The 18,396-nt window shown below is 44.2% G+C and overlaps 1 protein-coding gene across 5 annotated transcripts in view; it reads right to left on the bottom strand.

Moving 5' to 3' along the window:
• Positions 1 to 18,396, bottom strand: part of RUBCNL (rubicon like autophagy enhancer) — a 96,295-nt gene that overhangs the window by 51,923 nt on the left and 25,976 nt on the right. The window contains exon 1 of one of the 5 annotated variants that reach the window (XM_056560447.1): positions 17,577 to 17,604. The exons of 2 other annotated variants lie outside the window; for them this stretch is intronic. Coding sequence is in view for 1 of the 3 variants with exons in the window: in XM_056560446.1 (XP_056416421.1) it covers positions 16,986 to 16,992 (7 nt within the window). In the remaining 2 variants the exon portion in view is untranslated. Of the gene's footprint in view, positions 1 to 16,109; positions 16,144 to 16,985; positions 17,028 to 17,576; positions 17,605 to 18,396 lie in introns of those variants that run through there. 2 more of the 5 variants (XM_056560446.1, XM_056560448.1) reach the window with 2 other exon arrangements.

Below are 18,396 nucleotides of genomic sequence, written 5' to 3'. Positions count from 1 at the left end.
GTTGCAGCAGCACACTTGGTCAAAAAATGGGGGCACTTAGCGCACTTTTTGATCAAAACGTGTGTCCCCCCCCCCCCCATCCACCACGCGGAGGTGGCCTCATTTCGGATGGGACCCTAACACACATTATGAGCCTAACACTCATTTCACTCACCTCTGCTGGGCATATGGCCTCTGACTGGGTGACATGCTGGATCCATTATCAATTTAAATTAAAATACCTCCTGTAAAAAATGGGAGGGGTGCACGGCTACAGAGGGTGCCATTCCCCAAGTTGCACAAAAAAAAGAAAAATAGCCAGCACAACTACCTAATACCTACCTAATCCACGTTGTGGATAGGGGGACACATTTTGATCAAAAAGTGAGCTAAGAGCCTCCATTTTTTTGACCAAGTGTGGTGCTGAAACCTTCTTTTTTCTATACTCTGTATTTGCCACAGCAGCGTGCACCAGTGTATTAGGTAGCTGTGCTGGCTATTTTTCTTTTTCATTTTGTTAATTTACAAATCTGTTTAACTTTCCTGCTGATAAAAAAAAAATAATAAATAAAAAAAAAATAAAAAAAATGAAAAAATTCCACCAGAGTACCCCTTTAAGGGTGCGTTCACACTGAGCAAATGAAGAGGAATTCACGCTGAGAAATTTACGTGCCGAAAAAATAATTTTCTATTCGTGCAAAATTTGTGCAGAATTGCACGCAGATTTTTCGTGCAAATTTCGTGCGAAAACGATGTCGGGCAGATTTTTTTTTTACGATTGACTTCTATTGATTTCTGCTAACGGATTCCGCTTGAAGAATGAACATGTTCTTTCTTCAGGCGGAACGGAATTCAGCGTCGGAATTCCGCTAGCAGAATTTCTGCAGTGAGAACAGGTCAGCGGAAAAAACATTAAAGTCAATGGGCAGAGGAGATGTGAATTAATTTGGAGAGGAGAATTCAAGAGGAATTACTCAAGTAAAATTCCTCTTGATTTACTCAGTGTAAAACGCACCCTAAGGCAGAGTTTCCCAACCAGGGTGTCTCCAGCTGTTGCAAAACTACCACTCCCAGCATGCCCGGACAGCCTTTGGCTGTCTGGGCATGCTGGGAGTGGTAGTTTTGCAACAGCTGGAGGCACCCTGGTTGGGAAACTCTGCCTTAAGCCAACATCTTTAGTAGCATCTAGTTTACTACACCAGGGATCCCTATACATAGCCGATGAAAATGAGAGAGAAGACTAAACATGTGCGACCCCCTCAGCACATCGACTGAGGAGGACAAACAGCAGGTGGCGCTATACTAACATTGTTCCTGGAATATGTGGAAAAATGGACTATATTTTTCGCCGTATAAGACGCACTTTTTCTTCCCCAAAACTGGGGGGAAAAAGTCGGTGCGTCTTATACGGCGAATACACCCCTATCGCGGCGGTCCCTGCAGCCATCAACGGCCGGGACCTGCGGCTAATACAGGACATCACCGATCGCAGTGATGCCCTGTATTAACCCTTCAGATGCGGCGATCAAAGCTAACCGGCGCGTCTGAAGGGAAAGTGAGCGGCGGGGACACGTGAGTATTACCTCCTATGCAGTGGTCTTCAATCTGCGGACCTCCAGACGTTGCAAAACTACAACTCCCAGCAGTTTAATTTAATCAGGTTAATTAAAAAAAATAAATAAACAAACACTTTAGTGGCATGATATGAGGTTATTATTGTTACCAATTTGGAGTAGATTTGATGTTTTGATTTTTTTTATTCCATTTTTTTCTGTTATTTGATGTGACAAAAAAAAAAAATCAAATAAAAAAAAATGAATCTGGCGTTTGGTATTCTTTAGTTTACTCCATTGACCGTGTGGGATCAAGTAGGTTATATGTTAATGGACATATTGTGTGGTATACAACGATGAGATAGTCTTTCTGAGCTGCTTCTGATGTCACCAGGAAGCTCTGGCTGAGGTGGGACATTGCTGCAGCCAGATTCACTAAGCCAGTGTTTCCCAAGCAGGGTGCCCCAGCTTTTGCAAAACTACCACTCCCAGCATGCCCGGACACAACACACACACCACACACTCTCCCACCAGATAACCCCTTTAATAGTTTGACAATTCTGCATGAGGTGATACCAAATATGTAAATTTTAAATTTTTGTTGGAGGAAAATGGGAAAAAGAAGGGTCATTTTTTTTTTTTTTGGCCCCTTAGGGGACTTGTATGAGCAATCATTCAAGTGCTTATACAGATTAATGTACTGCATTCATCCATGTGATCTGCATTCTATCGATAGAGCCTGCCATGTAGCTATGTAGGCCTAGATAAGCCTTGGAGTGCCGTGTCAACGGATCGGCTGCATGCAATCGCGTCACTAGGAGCAGATCCAGACCACTGTCGCACCAATGACACTCGCAAGGCGGGGTTAATAGCTGGCAGCAGATAAAAGCTATTAGTGGTGGACCTCAACTTTTGAAAACAGCTTGGTGCCGCTGAGAGTGGAGATTCCAGAGCACTTTCCATACAACCTTTACTGCTGGCCAACAACAATTACAGTCCAGGCGGGCAGACTAATCAACTGACTAATCCATAATGAACATGGTTGACAACCAACAAGTAGATAATGCCCTGTGTATCAGAGGAAGTGGTCAGCAGTTTGCTTGTTTTTCTGGCTGATCAGGTTGGATTGTGCTGCCAACTAATCCTCCCCTGTCGCCTGCACATCTCCTCATGAAATAGGGGATGGGTGGCCGACATCTGTAGTATCTGATCGATACTACATATAACATCACAGCGGGAGTATTCGGATAGCTGTGAGGGGTTTCCCCTAAAGGGGTTCTCCACCGTAAGGTTATTTTAGCACCTACCTGCCAGACAGTAATGGACATGCTTAGGAAGGATCTGTGCTTGTCTTTGGGTTAAATGACTATGTTGTGCGATTACCAAAAAGTTGTGGCTTTTTTGTGAACCTCAGTATTTCCTGTTGAACTTTTCTTTTTTACTATAAATCCCAGAATTCCACTTCCCTACCTCCCACACATCAGCCACTCGACCCATTGAACAAACAAGCTAGATTCAATGAAAAAGGTCAGTGCTTTCTAATCAGGGTGCCACCAGCTGTTCCACCCATTGAAGCAGACTCCTTGTCATCACCTGACTAGTGATGTCAGGTTTCGGCTGCACTGCATCTTGGGAAATACCCAAGACAGGAGTAATTTTGTATGCTGTTAAAAATGAACATCCAGAGCAAAGATCACATAAGAATACAAGACCAGCCGTTACAGACAGGTATATACACTATATTATGAACTACACTAACTTCACAGCCCCTGTAGCATAGGCAAATAAAAAATCCTGGAATACCCCTTTAACTGGAAGCTTGTCACAAACATACCTAGGCTCTGGTGTTTATACCAATACATGTCCCAAGAAGAAACTTTTATTTTTATTTTTATTTTTTATGATAAAACACACCACCTCCAGACATGCGTGCAGTTGGTATAGAGGCATTTGCATTGCTAACACCTACACAGCCAGATGTATCTTCTGTACTACTAAGGCTGCTTTCACACTATGAGCATTCATCCGTTATTAAATGTCCGTTTTCTGTGTGAAAAAAGATGTATAATAAATATTCATCCGTTAAGACCCGTTATAACTCATGTATGGCCGTAACACCTCTGCCTACAGACTCCCACAGCCGGGACTACTACTACTCCCATCATGGAACAGACTTCTTTCCATGATGGGAGTAGTAATTCCCTGGCTGCGGGAGTCTGCTGACAGCTGGGGAGGTTACATTAGTGTTTGTACTACTACCCCCATCATGGAAGAGTCTGTTCCACAATGGGAGTTGTAGTACAGGGGCTGAGGGATTGATCGCACCGGGTTTCACTTCTGAGGCCCGTGCTATCAGAAGTTATTAAGCAGGGGAGCGGGCGGCATGGTCTGCAACCCTGCAATGTATTGTGTGTTTTAACTTTCATTTTTAAATCCCCCGCGGGGAGCCCTGAATGGCCGGTACTGAAGAGCCATTCAGGGCTCTCAGCACTATGCACTGCCAATAGAAATACTTTTCATTCATAGCGCTGCAGGGGGGTGCAGACATATAGCGTTATCTGCCCCCCACAGCGCTTCTATATACATTTGCCAGCACTGCACTATGAAAAGTATTTCTATCAGCAGAAACAGGCCGGCCGATGCTGCTGCTAGAATGCTTTTCATTCATAGCGCACCGGTGACATATGTATGTAGATGGCTGTGCTGCTAGGGCACATTATACATGCGCTGCGGGGGGTATACATTTATTAATGCGCCAGCGGGGGGGGGGGGGGGGATATATACATTTATTAATGTGCCGGCAGGGGGAATGTACATTTATTAATGCGCCGGCAGGGGGAATATTATAAATGCGCTGGGGGGGCTAGATATATAGGCTATATGTCTCCCCCCTACTGCGTTATATATCTTGCCCCCACAGCACTTAATATATATATGGCCCCCGACTACTCACAATGTTCATTTTTCAATCTCCCGCTGAGGGCCCTGATTGGCTCCTCAGTACCGGCCATCCAGGGCACCCCGTGGGGGATTTAAAAATGAAAGTTAAAACACAGGATACATCACAGGGGAGCGGACCATACCGCCCGCTCCCCTGCTTAAAAACTTCTGATCGCATCGGGTCTCAGAAGTGAAACCTGGTGCGATCAATCCCTCAGCCCATGTACTACAACCCTCATGGAACAGACTGTTCCATGATTGGGGTAGTAGTACAAACACTAATGTAGCCTCCCCAGCTGTCTGCAGACTCTTGCAGCCAGGGAATTACTACTCACAGCATGGAAAATAGTCTGTTCCATGATGGGAGTAGTAGTAGTCCCTCAGCACTGCAGGAGTCTGCTGATAACAGCTATTATAAACCAGGTGCAAACGGATGACATAAAGGCTCATCCGTTTGCCAAAGACTTCAATGTTAAACATAACGGCCATTAGTTTACCAGTTTCTTTTGACGGGACGAAAAATTTGTGCATGTCCCGTTATTTCTCCCGTCACAACTAACGGCCGTTATTCACGACGGACTATAACGGTTCATAACGGGTAATAAAAAAAAAATCCCATAGACTTTAATGGGATTGTATAACGGCCTTTTAACATGGGTTTTCTGATGGACGTTTGAAACGGATGAATTTTTAAAGTGTGAAAGCAGCCTAACATCTAGGACAAAGCTTATCACCCATCTGTAGAGACAGCTCAGTCAGTACAGGATAAGGGGGTTTGTGAACAGGACATGTTTATCTTACTGCTGTGTAGGATTATAAAACACACACACACACACACACACTACAAAAGACAGCTTCTGTACACTGCTCCTTAGGTCTTTATGATGATAATCAGAACCTGGCCAAAATAAATAAACAAAATACACACACATCTGCATGAAAACAAAATGGAGCTGGGCAGTTAGTCAACCACTGCTTGGAGGAAGGGCATTGGTACAGTATATTATACACACATATCTGCACCTGTGCATATCATCATGGTTCCACAAGCAAATTGCAAAGTTGTAAATTCAGGTAGAAGACAGACATGGTGCACATCTACAATCTTGCACAATGATCCAATTGCTTCTCAGCATAATTTCAAAAACTAACAGGTTGTTAGTATATAAGTTTTGATCAAAAAGTACAAAGCCCACTCGCCATGTCAAAGCCACCTATTTATAGTGGGTCCCTAACGTCCCTAGCATAAAATGGTGTAGCACTGGGCGGCGACCACCACCGCCGCAACACCAGTGCCCACAGGGGGAATGACCCACTGGCAGAGCGGCCCCAATGCCACTCAAACCAGTCCATGGGTCGCACCTCCCCACAGACACGGCAGCAACAGACACCGCACAGCACCACACCAGTGTGAACAAGGTGCTTCAGCTCACTTACCAAGCTCTCCCAGTCAGACTGGTAGGCTGCTAGGATAGAAATGGCCCATGTGTAGCTAACTACTACTTATATAGGGTTGGGCTGAGGGGGTGGGGGAAGAGTGCAGACACATGTTCAAAAAAATAAATAAAAAAATAAAAACAAGGGGGATAGAAAACACAGTGTGAATTCAGGTAGAAGACAGACATGGTCGCACATCTACAATCTTGCACAATGATCTAATTGCTTCTCAGCATAATTAAAATGTGTATACTAACAACCTGTTAGTTTTTGAAATTATGCTGAGAAGCAATTAGATCATTGTGCAAGATTGTAGATGTGCGACCATGTCTGTCTTCTACCTGAATTCAAATTGCAAAGTTGTGCTCAACTTGCTACAGAAGTGGACATAGGAAGAGACTTGGAAAATCTCATTCACTTGCCTGCCTCTGTACCCAGCTACAGAATTAACCTGAACGCACCCACAGGCATTGCTCTACCATGTGAATTTACCCTAAGGGTGCGTTCAAGCACTTTTTGTTTTTGAGGGTTTTTTCCATGGGGGAATTTACGTTGCAGAAAATCTGCTGCGGAAAATCTGCTTCGGACAGCCGAGAAGAGCCTGCCCACTTTCAAATATGGAGCGGAAAACCCGCAAAAACTAAAAGCGTGTGAACGCACCCTAATATAGCCATGTACAAAAGCCCCACTTAAATACTTATTCATACCATAGATTAAAACCAGGTCAGTTGTTGACAGTCAGCACCAAGCTACCCCCAACCCCCCAGCCTGAGTGCAGTGTGAACATCTGCCAAATGACAAATCATTAACATCTGCCACAAGCCTCATCAAGTAAAGTGAAGTATAGCCTACTAAGTGTGCTTCATATATACACTGCTGCACTAAGAACACATCCTAGATCTGAAGGAGTGAACTACTCGTATGAAATACTTTCGTCTTTACATAGCCGAATGTGCCGACCACAAAAATCACACAAAAATTATCAATGGAAATCAAATTTATCAACCCATGGAGGTCTGGATATGGAGTCACACAAAATCAAAGTGGAAAACCCCACTACAGGCTGATTCAACTTTATGTAATGTCCTTAAAACAAGTCAAAATGAGGCTCAGTAGTGTGTGTGGCCTCCACGTGCCCATATGACCTCCCTACAATGCCTGGGCATGCTCCTGATGAGGTGGTGGATGGTCTCCTGAAGGATGTCCTCCCAGACCTGGACTAAAGCATCCGCCAACTCCTGGACAGTCTCTGGTGCAACGTGGTGTTGGTGGATGGAGCAAGACTTGATGTCCTAGATGTGCTCAATCGGATTCAGGTCTGGGGAACAGGTGGGCCAGTCCATAGCATCAATGCCTTCCTCTTGCAGGAACTGCTGACACACTCCAGCCACATGAGGTCTAGCATTGTCTTGCATTTGGAGGAGCCCAGGGCCAACCACACCAGTATACAGTCATAGCTGTAAATGTTGGCACCCCTGAAATTTTTCAAGAAAAGAAAGCATTTCTCCCAGAAAAGGATTGCAGTAACACAAGTTTATTCCCTTTGGAACTAAAAATTGGAACTAAACCAAAAAAGGGACGAAAAAAATAAATAAAAAATAAAAAAAAAGCAAATTGGACATAATGTCACAACAAATTCCGAAAATGGTCTGGACAAAATTATTGGCACCCTTTAAAGGGCTTCTCCGGTGCTTAGACATCTTCATAGCTGTCACGCCCCCGCCCGTAGGCTTGCATTAAGGGGCAGAGCGTGACATCACACGATGCCCGCCCTGTGGTCGCCGGTAATCAGTCCCGGAGCGAACACGCTCCGGGGACTGATTACAAACGGGGTGCCGCGTGCAAGATCACGGGGGTCCCCAGCGGCGGGACTCCCGCGATCAGGCATCTTATCCCCTATCCTTTGGATAGGGGATAAGATGTCTAAGCACCGGAGAACCCCTTTAACTTAATATTTGGTTCCACACCCGTTGGAAAAAATAACTGAAATCAGTCGCTTCCTATAACCATCAAAAAGCTTCTTACACCTCTCAGCCGGAATGTTGGACCACTCTTCCTTTGCAAACTGCTCCAGGTCTCTCTTATTGGAAGGGCGCCTTTTCCCAACAGCAATTTTAAGATCTCTCCACAGGTGTTCAATGAGATTTAGATCCGGACTCATTGCTGCCACTTCAGAACTCTCCAGAGCTTTGTTGCCATCCATTTCTGGGTGCTTTTTGACGCATGTTTGGGGTCATTGTCCTGCTGGAAGACCCAAGATCTAGGCCGCAAACCCAGCTTTCTGACACTGGGCTGTACAGTGCAACCCAAAATCAGTTGGTAATCCTCAGATTTAATGATGCCTTGCACGCATTCAAGGCACCCAGTGCCAGAGACAGCAAAACAACCCCAAAAAAAAAAAAAAACATAATTGAACCTCCACTATATTTCACTGTAGGTACTGTGTTCTTTGTAGGCCTCATTCCGTTTTCGGTAAACTGTAGAATGATGTGCTTTACCAAAAAAGCTTTATCTTGGGCTCATCTGTCCACAAGACATTTTCCCAGAAGGATTTTGATTTACTCAAGTTCATTTTGGCAAAATGTAGTCTTGCTTTTTTTTTTTTTATGTCCCTGTGTCAGCAGTGGGGTCCTCCAGGGTCTCCTGCCTTACCGTTTCATTTCATTCAAATGTCGACAGATAGTTCGCACTGACACTGATGCTCCCTGAGCCTGCAGGACAGCTTGAATATCTTTGGAACTTTTTTTTGAGGCTGCTTATCCACCATCCGGACTATCCTGCATTGAAATCTTTCATCAATTTTTCTCTTCCGTCCACGCCCAGGGAGATTAGCTACAGTGCCATGGGTTGCAAACTTCTTGATAATGTTGTGCACTGTGGACAAAGGCAAATCTAGATCTCTGGAGATGGACTTGTAACCTTGAGATTGTTGATATTTTTCTACAATTTTGGTTCTCAAGTCCTCAGACAGTTCTCTTCTCTTTCTGTTGTCCATGCTAAGTGTGGCACACAGAGACACACAATGCAAAGACTAAGTGGACTTCTCTCCTTTTTATCTGCTTTCAGGTGTGATTTTTATATTGCCCACACTTGTTACTTGCCCCAGGTGAGTTTAAAGGAGCATCACGTTCTTATTTTTCCACAATTTTGAAAGGGTGCCAATAAATTTTGTCCAGCCCATTTTTGGAGTTTGGTGTGACATTTTGTCCAATTTGCTTTTTTTCCCCCCTCACTTTTTTGGTTTAGTTCCAATATACACAAAGGGAATAAACGTGTATAGCAAAACATGTTACGGCAATCCTTTTATGTGAGAAATACTTCCTTTTCTTGAAAAACTTTAGGGGTTCCAACAATTATGGCCATGACTGTATGGTCTCACAAGGGGTCTGAGGATCTCATCTCGGTACTTAATGGCAGTCAGGTTACCTCTTGCAAGCACATGGAGGGCTGTGCGGCCCTCCAAAGAAATGCCACCCTACACCACTATTGACCCACCGCCAAATCAGTCCTGCTGGAGGATGTTGCAAGCAGCAGAACATTTTCCATGGCGTCTCCAGACTGTCACATATGCTCAGTGTAAACCTGCTTTCATCTGTGAAGAGCACAGAGTGCCAATGGTGAATTTGCTAATCTTTGTGTTCTCTGGCAAATATCAAACCTCCTGCACTGTGTTGGGCTATAGGCACAACCCCCACCTGTGGATGTCAGGCCCTCATACCACCCTCGTTTGAGTGGACGCATGGACGTTTGTGGCCTTCTGGAGGTCATTTTGCAGGGCTCTGGCAGTGCTCCTCCTTGCCCAAAGGCAGAGGAAGTGGTCCTGCTGCTGGGTTGTTTCCGTCCTACGGCCTCCTCCATGTCTCCTGATGTACTGGTCTGTATCCACTAGAGTGAAAGTACTGCCTCCATTCAAAAGGTAAACAAAACATCAGCCAGGAAGCATAGGAACTGAGAAGTGGTCTGTGGTCACCACCTGCAGAACCACTCCTTTATTGGGGGTGTCTTGCTAATTGCCTATAATTTCCACATGTTGTCTGTTCCATTTGCACAACAGCATGTTAATTGATTGTCAATCAGAGTTGCTTCCTGAGTGGACAGTGTGACTTCACAGAAGTGTGATTGACTTTTAGTTACATTGTGATGTTTAAGTGTTCCCTTTATATTTTTTTGAGCGGTGTAGTAGTGCTTTCGCATCAGACAGGACTGCTGGGGATATTCAACAACAAAAACTTCACTAAAAATAATAAAAACAAATATCCACAATAACTACAAGTTTATTGTACATTTTGATTTCACCATTGAAGTCAATGGAAAAAATCCACAGGTAATCACTGCATAAAATTGACATGTGGCTGATTTAAAGCCCTTAAAAGGAAAAGTTTCACAAAAATTAACATATCCCCTATCAACAGAGATGGGACCCGGCTCTCAGTGAGGATGGCATGCTGCAGAGTACAGCATTCGGGCATCATCAATGCTCCCTTAGAAATGAATGGAGCACAAGCCGCCCACCAGTAGACAACACGAGCTCCTCACCGAGAGAGCTGGGATTCTGTCTCGGAGATCACAAGGGGTTCCAACAGTAGAAAACAAGATCCTGGGAAACAACCGAAATTAAGCCCCTCTGACGGTCATTCTAGATCGCTTTTCTTTTAATTTCAGCCCATATAATATCACCATATGGGGCCAAGATAATACAGATAATTGCAGTACACAGAATACTGTCATATAGTGCCCAAGTCATAGGAAGTGTGAACTCTTGTTTCTTAAAAGAAACCCATCTAAGACCGTCCTATAGTAAATACATTATACTACAATTCCATTCCTAAATAATACCGCCTGTTCCACTAACTGATTGTGTTCATGGCAGCCATCAGCACATTACAGAAGTCCCTCACTACCATTCAATGAATGCAACTGCTGTACACAGCTCCTGTATAAAATCCAAATCCCTGTGGACAGCGCCTATATGGTGGCACATGGAATCACCAAGCTACATGCTTTGATTATGTATTCTTCCAAATAGATCCTTGATTTAAAGGGGTACTCCACTGGAATACATTTTTTCTTCAATCAACTGGTGCCAGAAAGTTAAACAGATTTGTAAATTACTTCTATTAAAAAAAATCTTAATCCTTCCAGTATTTATCAGCTGCTGCTATGATCCACAGGAAGTTGTTTTCTTTTTGAATTGCCTTTCTGCCTGACCACAGTGCTCTCTGCTGACACCTCCGTCCATTTTAGGAACTGTCCAGAGTAGGAGCAAATCCCCATAGCAAACCTCTCCTGCTCTGGACAGTTCCTGACATGGACAGAGGTGTCAGCAGAGAGCACTGTGGTCAGACTGAAGAGAACAACTCGGCTTCCTCTGCAGCATACAGCAGCTGATAATCCTTCCAGTACTTAAGTTTTATTTATTTTTTTAATAGAAGGAATTTACAAATCTGTTTAACTTTCTGGCAACAGTTGATTTAAAAAAAAATGTTTTCCAGTGGAGTACCCCTTTAAAAACCTCAGGGTCACCAGCAGTTTATCACATGTAATTGAGAGTTTTTGTGTGGTGTTTTTTTTGCTTTAATTTGATTTAGTAAATTCATCTGGGGTTTAGATTTTTTGTTGTTTTACTTATTAGGATTCATTTTATACTGAATTTGAGATTTAGTGATTTCTCATGAATAATACAGGAAAAACACAACACATTTAAAAAAGGAAAAAACTGTCAGTACAAACAGGATGGTCATGTGACACTGATGACAATGATCCTGTTCCCTGCTCAGGTTCTTCTGCAATCTTTCGCCGTATCTTACATTTCGAAGCCGACTTCGTGCATGGGCAGAGCTTCGTGACATCACCTCTGCTCTTTGCTTGCAGTGGGATTCAGGAAGCTCCGCCCATGCAGAAGATACGGCGGAAGATTGCGGGAGAACCGGAGCACGGAATAGAACCAGGTAAGGATAGTCGTCAGCTGACCTGTCTGTACTGACAGGTTAGTGCAGGTGAAACTGATGACAGATTTAAAGGGGTACTCCGCTGCCCCAGCGTTCAGAACATTTTGTTCTGAATGCTTGGAGCGGGCGGAGTGGGTCATGACATTACGGCCATGCCCCTTATGATGTCACATCATGCCCCCTCAATGCAAGTCTATGGGAGGGGGTCGCCACGAATGCAAGTGCTGCACAGAGACCGTGGGGGTCCCAGCTGTGGGAGCCCCGCAATCAGACAGTGGTAAAATGTCTAGAGGCAGAGTACCCCTTTTAGCAAAAAATAAATAAATAAATAAATAAAAATTTATTAAAAAATTATTATTATTTAAAAATGTTTTTTATAGTAATACTACATATTAGTAGTGACCTATAAGAGAACATTGATACCTAGGCTTCACATCAAGTTTTGCATCCTCTTATAATGTCTTTTATTTTGTCCTCCACCCCAATCCAGAACAGAAAACATCAGGTTTTGGTTCCTTTTTTCTTTACAGGAAACCTCTTTTCTTCACCGTATTTTCCTTTTGACAGCTCGGGTTTGTCAAGTGCAAGTTTTATTACGACAAAACGGATGCCAAACAGAAAGGTTCATGGAGCGTCTTTCCTGCAGCATCCTGCTGCCATTTATTTGCATTCTACAACAATACAGATCTGTCAGGATCCTGGTTTTTTTTTTGTTTTTGTTTTTTTGACAGGACAGAAGAATTAGACAATCTCTGTACATCTGTCCTAGAAGAAAAAAAAGGCTCCTGAGGAAAAACTCTAGAGATGAGCGAACTTACAGTAAATTCGATTCGTCACGAACTTCTCGGCTCGGCAGTTGATGACTTTTCCTGCATAAATTAGTTCAGCTTTCAGGTGCTCCGGTGGGCTGGAAAAGGTGGATGCAGTCCTAGGAGACTCTTTCCTAGGAATGTATCCACCTTTTCCAGCCCACCGGAGCACCTGAAGGCTGAACTAATTTATGTAGGATAAGTCATCAACTGCCGAGCCGAGAAGTTTGGGACGAATTGAATTTACTGTAAGTTCGCTCATCTCTAAAAAACTCAACACTACACATTTCAACATGGTGAATTAAAACCAATGGATCTATAAATGGACCATATTAAAAAAATATATTATAATAATTCTACAGTACACTGTGTTTTTGACAAGTTGCCAATGACCTAAAACACCCAAAAAAGGCACATTAGGTATAGCGTTTAGAACATCACCAGCGATATCCAGCTAACAACGCTATTTATTACTACACCAGCTTCATACTAATGGACCTGGGAGAGGAGTAAAGAAATATATTAGGGAATTTCTATACAGATAATTATAGAACATACAACCCATGGTAACTGCATAAAAAGCTGCCAACAAAAGGCACCAAAAAAAGCGATAAGTACTTCAACATTCGTAGCAGCAAACTGATGTGCAGGATATATACGGAAAAGAAAAATCCAATATTCAGATCCAGGTTGATCAATAAGCCATCTGTTATATGAGAGCAGTAAGGGTTAATAGTCTCAGCCCCCTCCAATAAGTCTAAGCCCATTACCATGTGAATGCAGCTCTTCCAGATGACACAGAAAGAATGCAAGCTCTTCCTACCCAGCAGGACCTGCACCCGCAGGGGAAGGGGGGGGGGAGGGGGTCTGCAATGAACAAGATCCGCTCTGTCCGGTCATTGATCGGTGGCTTCCAGCTGTAGCAAGGTGGCTACCTCCATTACATATACCAGTGTTTCCCAACTTGTGTGCCTTCAGCTGTTGCAAAACTACAACTTCCTGTGCAAGCCCGGAGCATGTAAGGCTATGTTCACAAGAAGTTTCTCGCAATGCAGTGCATTTCAAATTTTATTGCAGACTAGCTGAGTACCCGGCATTGCCCGGTTTTTCCTTCCTAATCCTTGTTGGGGAGGAGAATAAAGAAAGGAGGAAGCTTTTGACTTCATATCCCGTCCTCATATATTGTTGTCATATCCCGACCTCCTATTATGTCCTCATATCTCAACCTCCTATCCTGTCCTCATATCTCGTTCTCCTATCCCGACCTCCTATCCCATCCTCCCATCCCGACCCGTAATATGTGTACCAGGTATTGAAATATCTCCAGCTGTATGGAAGTTATGTGGGAACATACATTCCCCATTGATTTGCATGGGACTTAAAACAAAAACCCCGACCCTCACAAATGGGGGTAGTTAAGGGTTAAATTAACTATCCTATATTTTAAGTGGACATATAAGTAACATGTGACCAAGTATTATCGAAATATCTCCAGCAGTTTGGAAGTTATGCAGTAACATATATTTCCCACTGACTTGTATGGGACTTTAAACATAAACCCCGTCCCTGGCAAATGGGGGTGGGTAAGGGTTAAATCACCTATCCTATGTTTGTTGTTGACATATAAGTAACATATGGCCAAGTTTCATGTTAATATCTTTAGCCGTTTGGACGTGATGCTGGAACATACACACACGCCGAATATATATATTGTATTGCTGTGTCCAATCATAAAACCCACAGATTACACCAAGGGTGAAAATCCGCCTGCAAAAACTGCTTCAGAAAACCTGTGGTTTCAGCCCTTCTTTTGATGTGGGTTTTCAGGGTTTTTTCCCCCTTCTCCAATCTCTCATTGATTTAAATAAGAGCTTCCAAGTTGAACCACAATAAAAAGTAACGTCATGTGTTTCAGCGCCGTTTTCATGCCTGTTGGGCACTCTCCATTGGGGTCAATGGCTGCAGGAAACCACATGTTTTTAAGGGTAGGTTCACATCGGGTTAGTGCCCTTTTTAGTCGTATCTGTCCGCATCCCATTGACAACAGGAGACCGACTTATCCTATTAATGGGATCGGCAGACCCCATTGATTTCAAGGGTTGAATTAGGCCACCAAATGAGTCAGTTTGGGATGGATAAGCCATTTTAAGCGGAATCAAAAGCGGGGTCTGCTTCACTTTTGAGTGCTGAACATATCGCATGCGGCCCGAAAGGAGACCTTTTGGCTATTGAAATCAATGGGGTCAGCTGCTCCTGTTAACAGTATATGTCTGCATCCTGTTTGTGGCTGAATACCGAATGATATGACTAATTTAAAGGAGTACTCTGGTGCAGACTACTGCTCCCTGCTCCGTCCTGCAAAAAAAAAAAAAAAAAAGTAAAATAAACCATCCCTCACCTTCCTGGGTTCCCGCGGAGCGCCACTACAGCTGATTGGTCCACCGGTCTATCTTCTTCATACTTCCATGTGAACGAAGCGTCACATGGCGTTCAGCCTATCACCGGCCGCCGCCATGTTCTGCCTCGGTCCATAATAGGCTGAGCGCCATGTGACGCTTTGTTCACACGGAAGTATGAAGAGGATGGACCGGAGGACCGATCAGCTGTAGTGGCGCTCCGCGGGAACCCAGGGAGGTGAGTGATGGCTTATTTTCATTTTTTTTTTTGCAGCCCGGGCAGGACAGAGCAGGAGTATTCTGCACCAGAGTACTCCTTTAAGGCTGGGTTCACACCACGTTTTTGCAATACAGTTCCCGTATACGTTTTCAATTTGAAAACCATATGGAACCGTATTGAAAACCGTATGCACTGACTCTCCATTGAAAACCGTATACGCCAAAAGATGCATCAGGTTTTGTCCGTTTTGCAGCCTGTACAGTTTTGTTAGTTTTTTCCCGTACCCAAAACTGTAGCCTACCACGGTTTTTGGTCAGGGTGAAAAACCATATTGAAACGTATACTTTTTTTTCTTCTAACAAGGGAGTCAATGGGAATCATATGTGCGTAAGGTTCCATCCGGTTTTTGACTTTGCACAGTTTTGTTTTCTTGGAATTTCAATCAAACAAGTGAAACTTTATTCATAATGGAATAAAAAGTTAAAAACGTATACGTTATTTTCTTAAAAGACAGCTACAACCGGACATCCTTCTTCAAGTTGTATATGGATTAAAATTTGTACACGTTTTGATACAGTTTAGTCAGGTTTTGAGGAATCCGTTTTTTTTTAAATCAAAAACATGACACAGGAACTGTATTGCAAAAACCATGACATGTTCTTTCTTTGCGCGAAACAGTTTCAGCGGTGGAATTGTCCGCCGCTGAAATTCTGCAATGTGTACGGGTTTCGCGGATACTCGTTCACACTAATGTTATGTTCACGCCATGGAATTCTGTACGGTGAACGTACCCTCAAAGAGATTATTCCATATAAACTTAGCTTTACCTGCGGGTTTCCTTGCATGATGTCCACAGTGTATACCAGCTGTTGCAAAACTACAACTCCCAGCATGCCCGGACAGCCGAGTTGTAGTTTTGCAACAGCTGTTGGCACCCTGGCTGGGAACCACTGGTGTATACACTAAGAGGGAGATTTATCAAAACCTGTCCAGAGGAAAAGTTGCTGAGTTGCCCATAGCAACCAATCAGATCACTTCTTTCACTTTTGACAAGGCCTCTGAAAAATGAAAGAAGCGATCTGATTGGTTGCTATGGGCAACTCAACAACTTTTCCTCTGGACAAGTTTTGATAAATCTCCCCCTAAGTGTAAACCTACCCTGTATCTGGTCAGGCTAATACGCATGTTATGCAATAGAGAAGGGGGGGGGGGGGGGAGATAAGTGAAGCCAAAAGCATAAGGCCGGGTTCACATTACAGAATCCAAGTTCGGAAAATTTTAGGACCACACGGATATTGTCATTTTCTGATAGAAATTGCACCTAGAAAATTCCAGTGTGAATGGGTTAATGGAAAACACATTCACCTGAATGAAACCTTCAGACAGTGGAATTCCAGTAGAAATTCCATAGTGTGAACCCGGCCTAAGGGGGAAAGTTATCAAATTCTGAGGAAAAGTGGAACCGTTGTCCATAGCAACCTGATTCCTTCTTTCGTTTTTCAGTGGCCTTTTACAGAATTAGAGGTAACCTGCCTGGTTGCTATTGGCAACTGCTCCAGTTGTGTACAGATTTTGATAAATCTCCCCCCCCCCCCCCCCCCCCACGGTGCAGCTCCAATCTGGATATAGATCATGAATCTAAGCGATCAATACTTCTCCTTCCAGCTGCCTGTGGGCAAATATTTCCATATAGAAAGGATAACCTGACATAGGATTGGTGACCCTAATCTTCTATTTCAGTGGTCTCCAAAGTGTGGACCTCCAGATGTTGCAAAACTACAAACTTCCAGCATGCCCAGACAGCCAATGACTGGACGTTGTAGTTGGCAACAACTGGAGGTCCACAGTTTGTAAACTAAGGTTCTATATTATTATAATTGGTCTACATGAGCAGATAGCATGGCATGATGGGAGTTGTAGTTTTACAACAGTTGGAGAGTGACAGGTTGGGGCATAACGCAGCGTTTCCCAACCAGGGTCCCTCCAGCTGTTGCGCAACTACAGCTCCCAGCATGCCCGGACAGCCAAAGGCTGTCCGGGCATGCTGGGAGCTGTAGTTGCGCAACAGCTGGAGGGACCCTGGTTGGGAAACACTGACATAGAGGTATTGAGTCCCAGGTAATATAGGACTGCTGGCTGTGCACCCCTCCGGCTGACCCCAGCACACACCATGTGACCTCACGGACTATAATAGGTATAGGCAGCTGAGACCCCCGGATTACAATGTGCACAGTCCCCAGAGTGATTGGCAGGCACAGCCGCCCCGCACATCGCCGCGCTGTCCCGCCTCTTACCTTGGTTACGGGCGCAGAAGTCTCCGTACACCGCTCAGGTCCCCTCAGGATAAAGTTATCTCCAGTGATCTACCGCACAACTTGTACCCTGACCGGCAGCAATCTAAACCCTGACCGGCAGCGGTTCCGTTCAGACGAGTGCGGCTCTACAACACAACAGGCGCGATATGTACACAATCCACCAACACAACACAGTTATCGCAGGCTGCCGGCAACCCCCGCCTACAGATCCATCTAACCCCACCCACATCCCATGTGTCCCGCCCGGCCATTCATAGGTTCAGCTGAGTGTATGTGGGGTCTATTATGGTGTGCGGAGGGACATTCAGAAATCCTACAAATACGTCTAGTACTACACTTATATGGAGAACAGTGTTCACCCCACTTTTTAATCATTGAATTCAAGTGTTTTATTCTATCCCATTCACACAGGCAGAGTTCAAGTCCTGGAGGAACGCATGGGAACTGAGTTTCTGCACTTTTTCACAGCAGGAACACTGTTCCCTATTAGCAGGAGTCCTGCAGGACCAGCCCTTGAGGGGAGATCTTGGATGAGTTCCCTCACTTTTTTTTCCAGGACTTGACCCCTGCACACAGGTTAATTAAATTGGGCACCTACCAGGGCAGTCACCTTTAGCGGATGCTCACACTGCATTCTGGCCCCTGCTAATCGTATCCATCGGTATCGGATGCCAACGTATACTCTGAATGGGAGCAGCGGACCCCATTCACTTCTATGACTGAGCGAAGTCACCTATTGGCAACATTTTGGACGTATGCGCAAAAGTGCAACAGCCCCCATCATGAGTCTGCTTAAAAT

This window comes from Hyla sarda, chromosome 2, assembly GCF_029499605.1.
Source record: "Hyla sarda isolate aHylSar1 chromosome 2, aHylSar1.hap1, whole genome shotgun sequence".
NCBI classification, from domain to species: Eukaryota; Metazoa; Chordata; class Amphibia; order Anura; family Hylidae; genus Hyla; species Hyla sarda.
The sequence above is the reverse complement of the archived record's forward strand: the minus strand, read 5'-3'. Positions and strand labels throughout refer to the sequence as shown.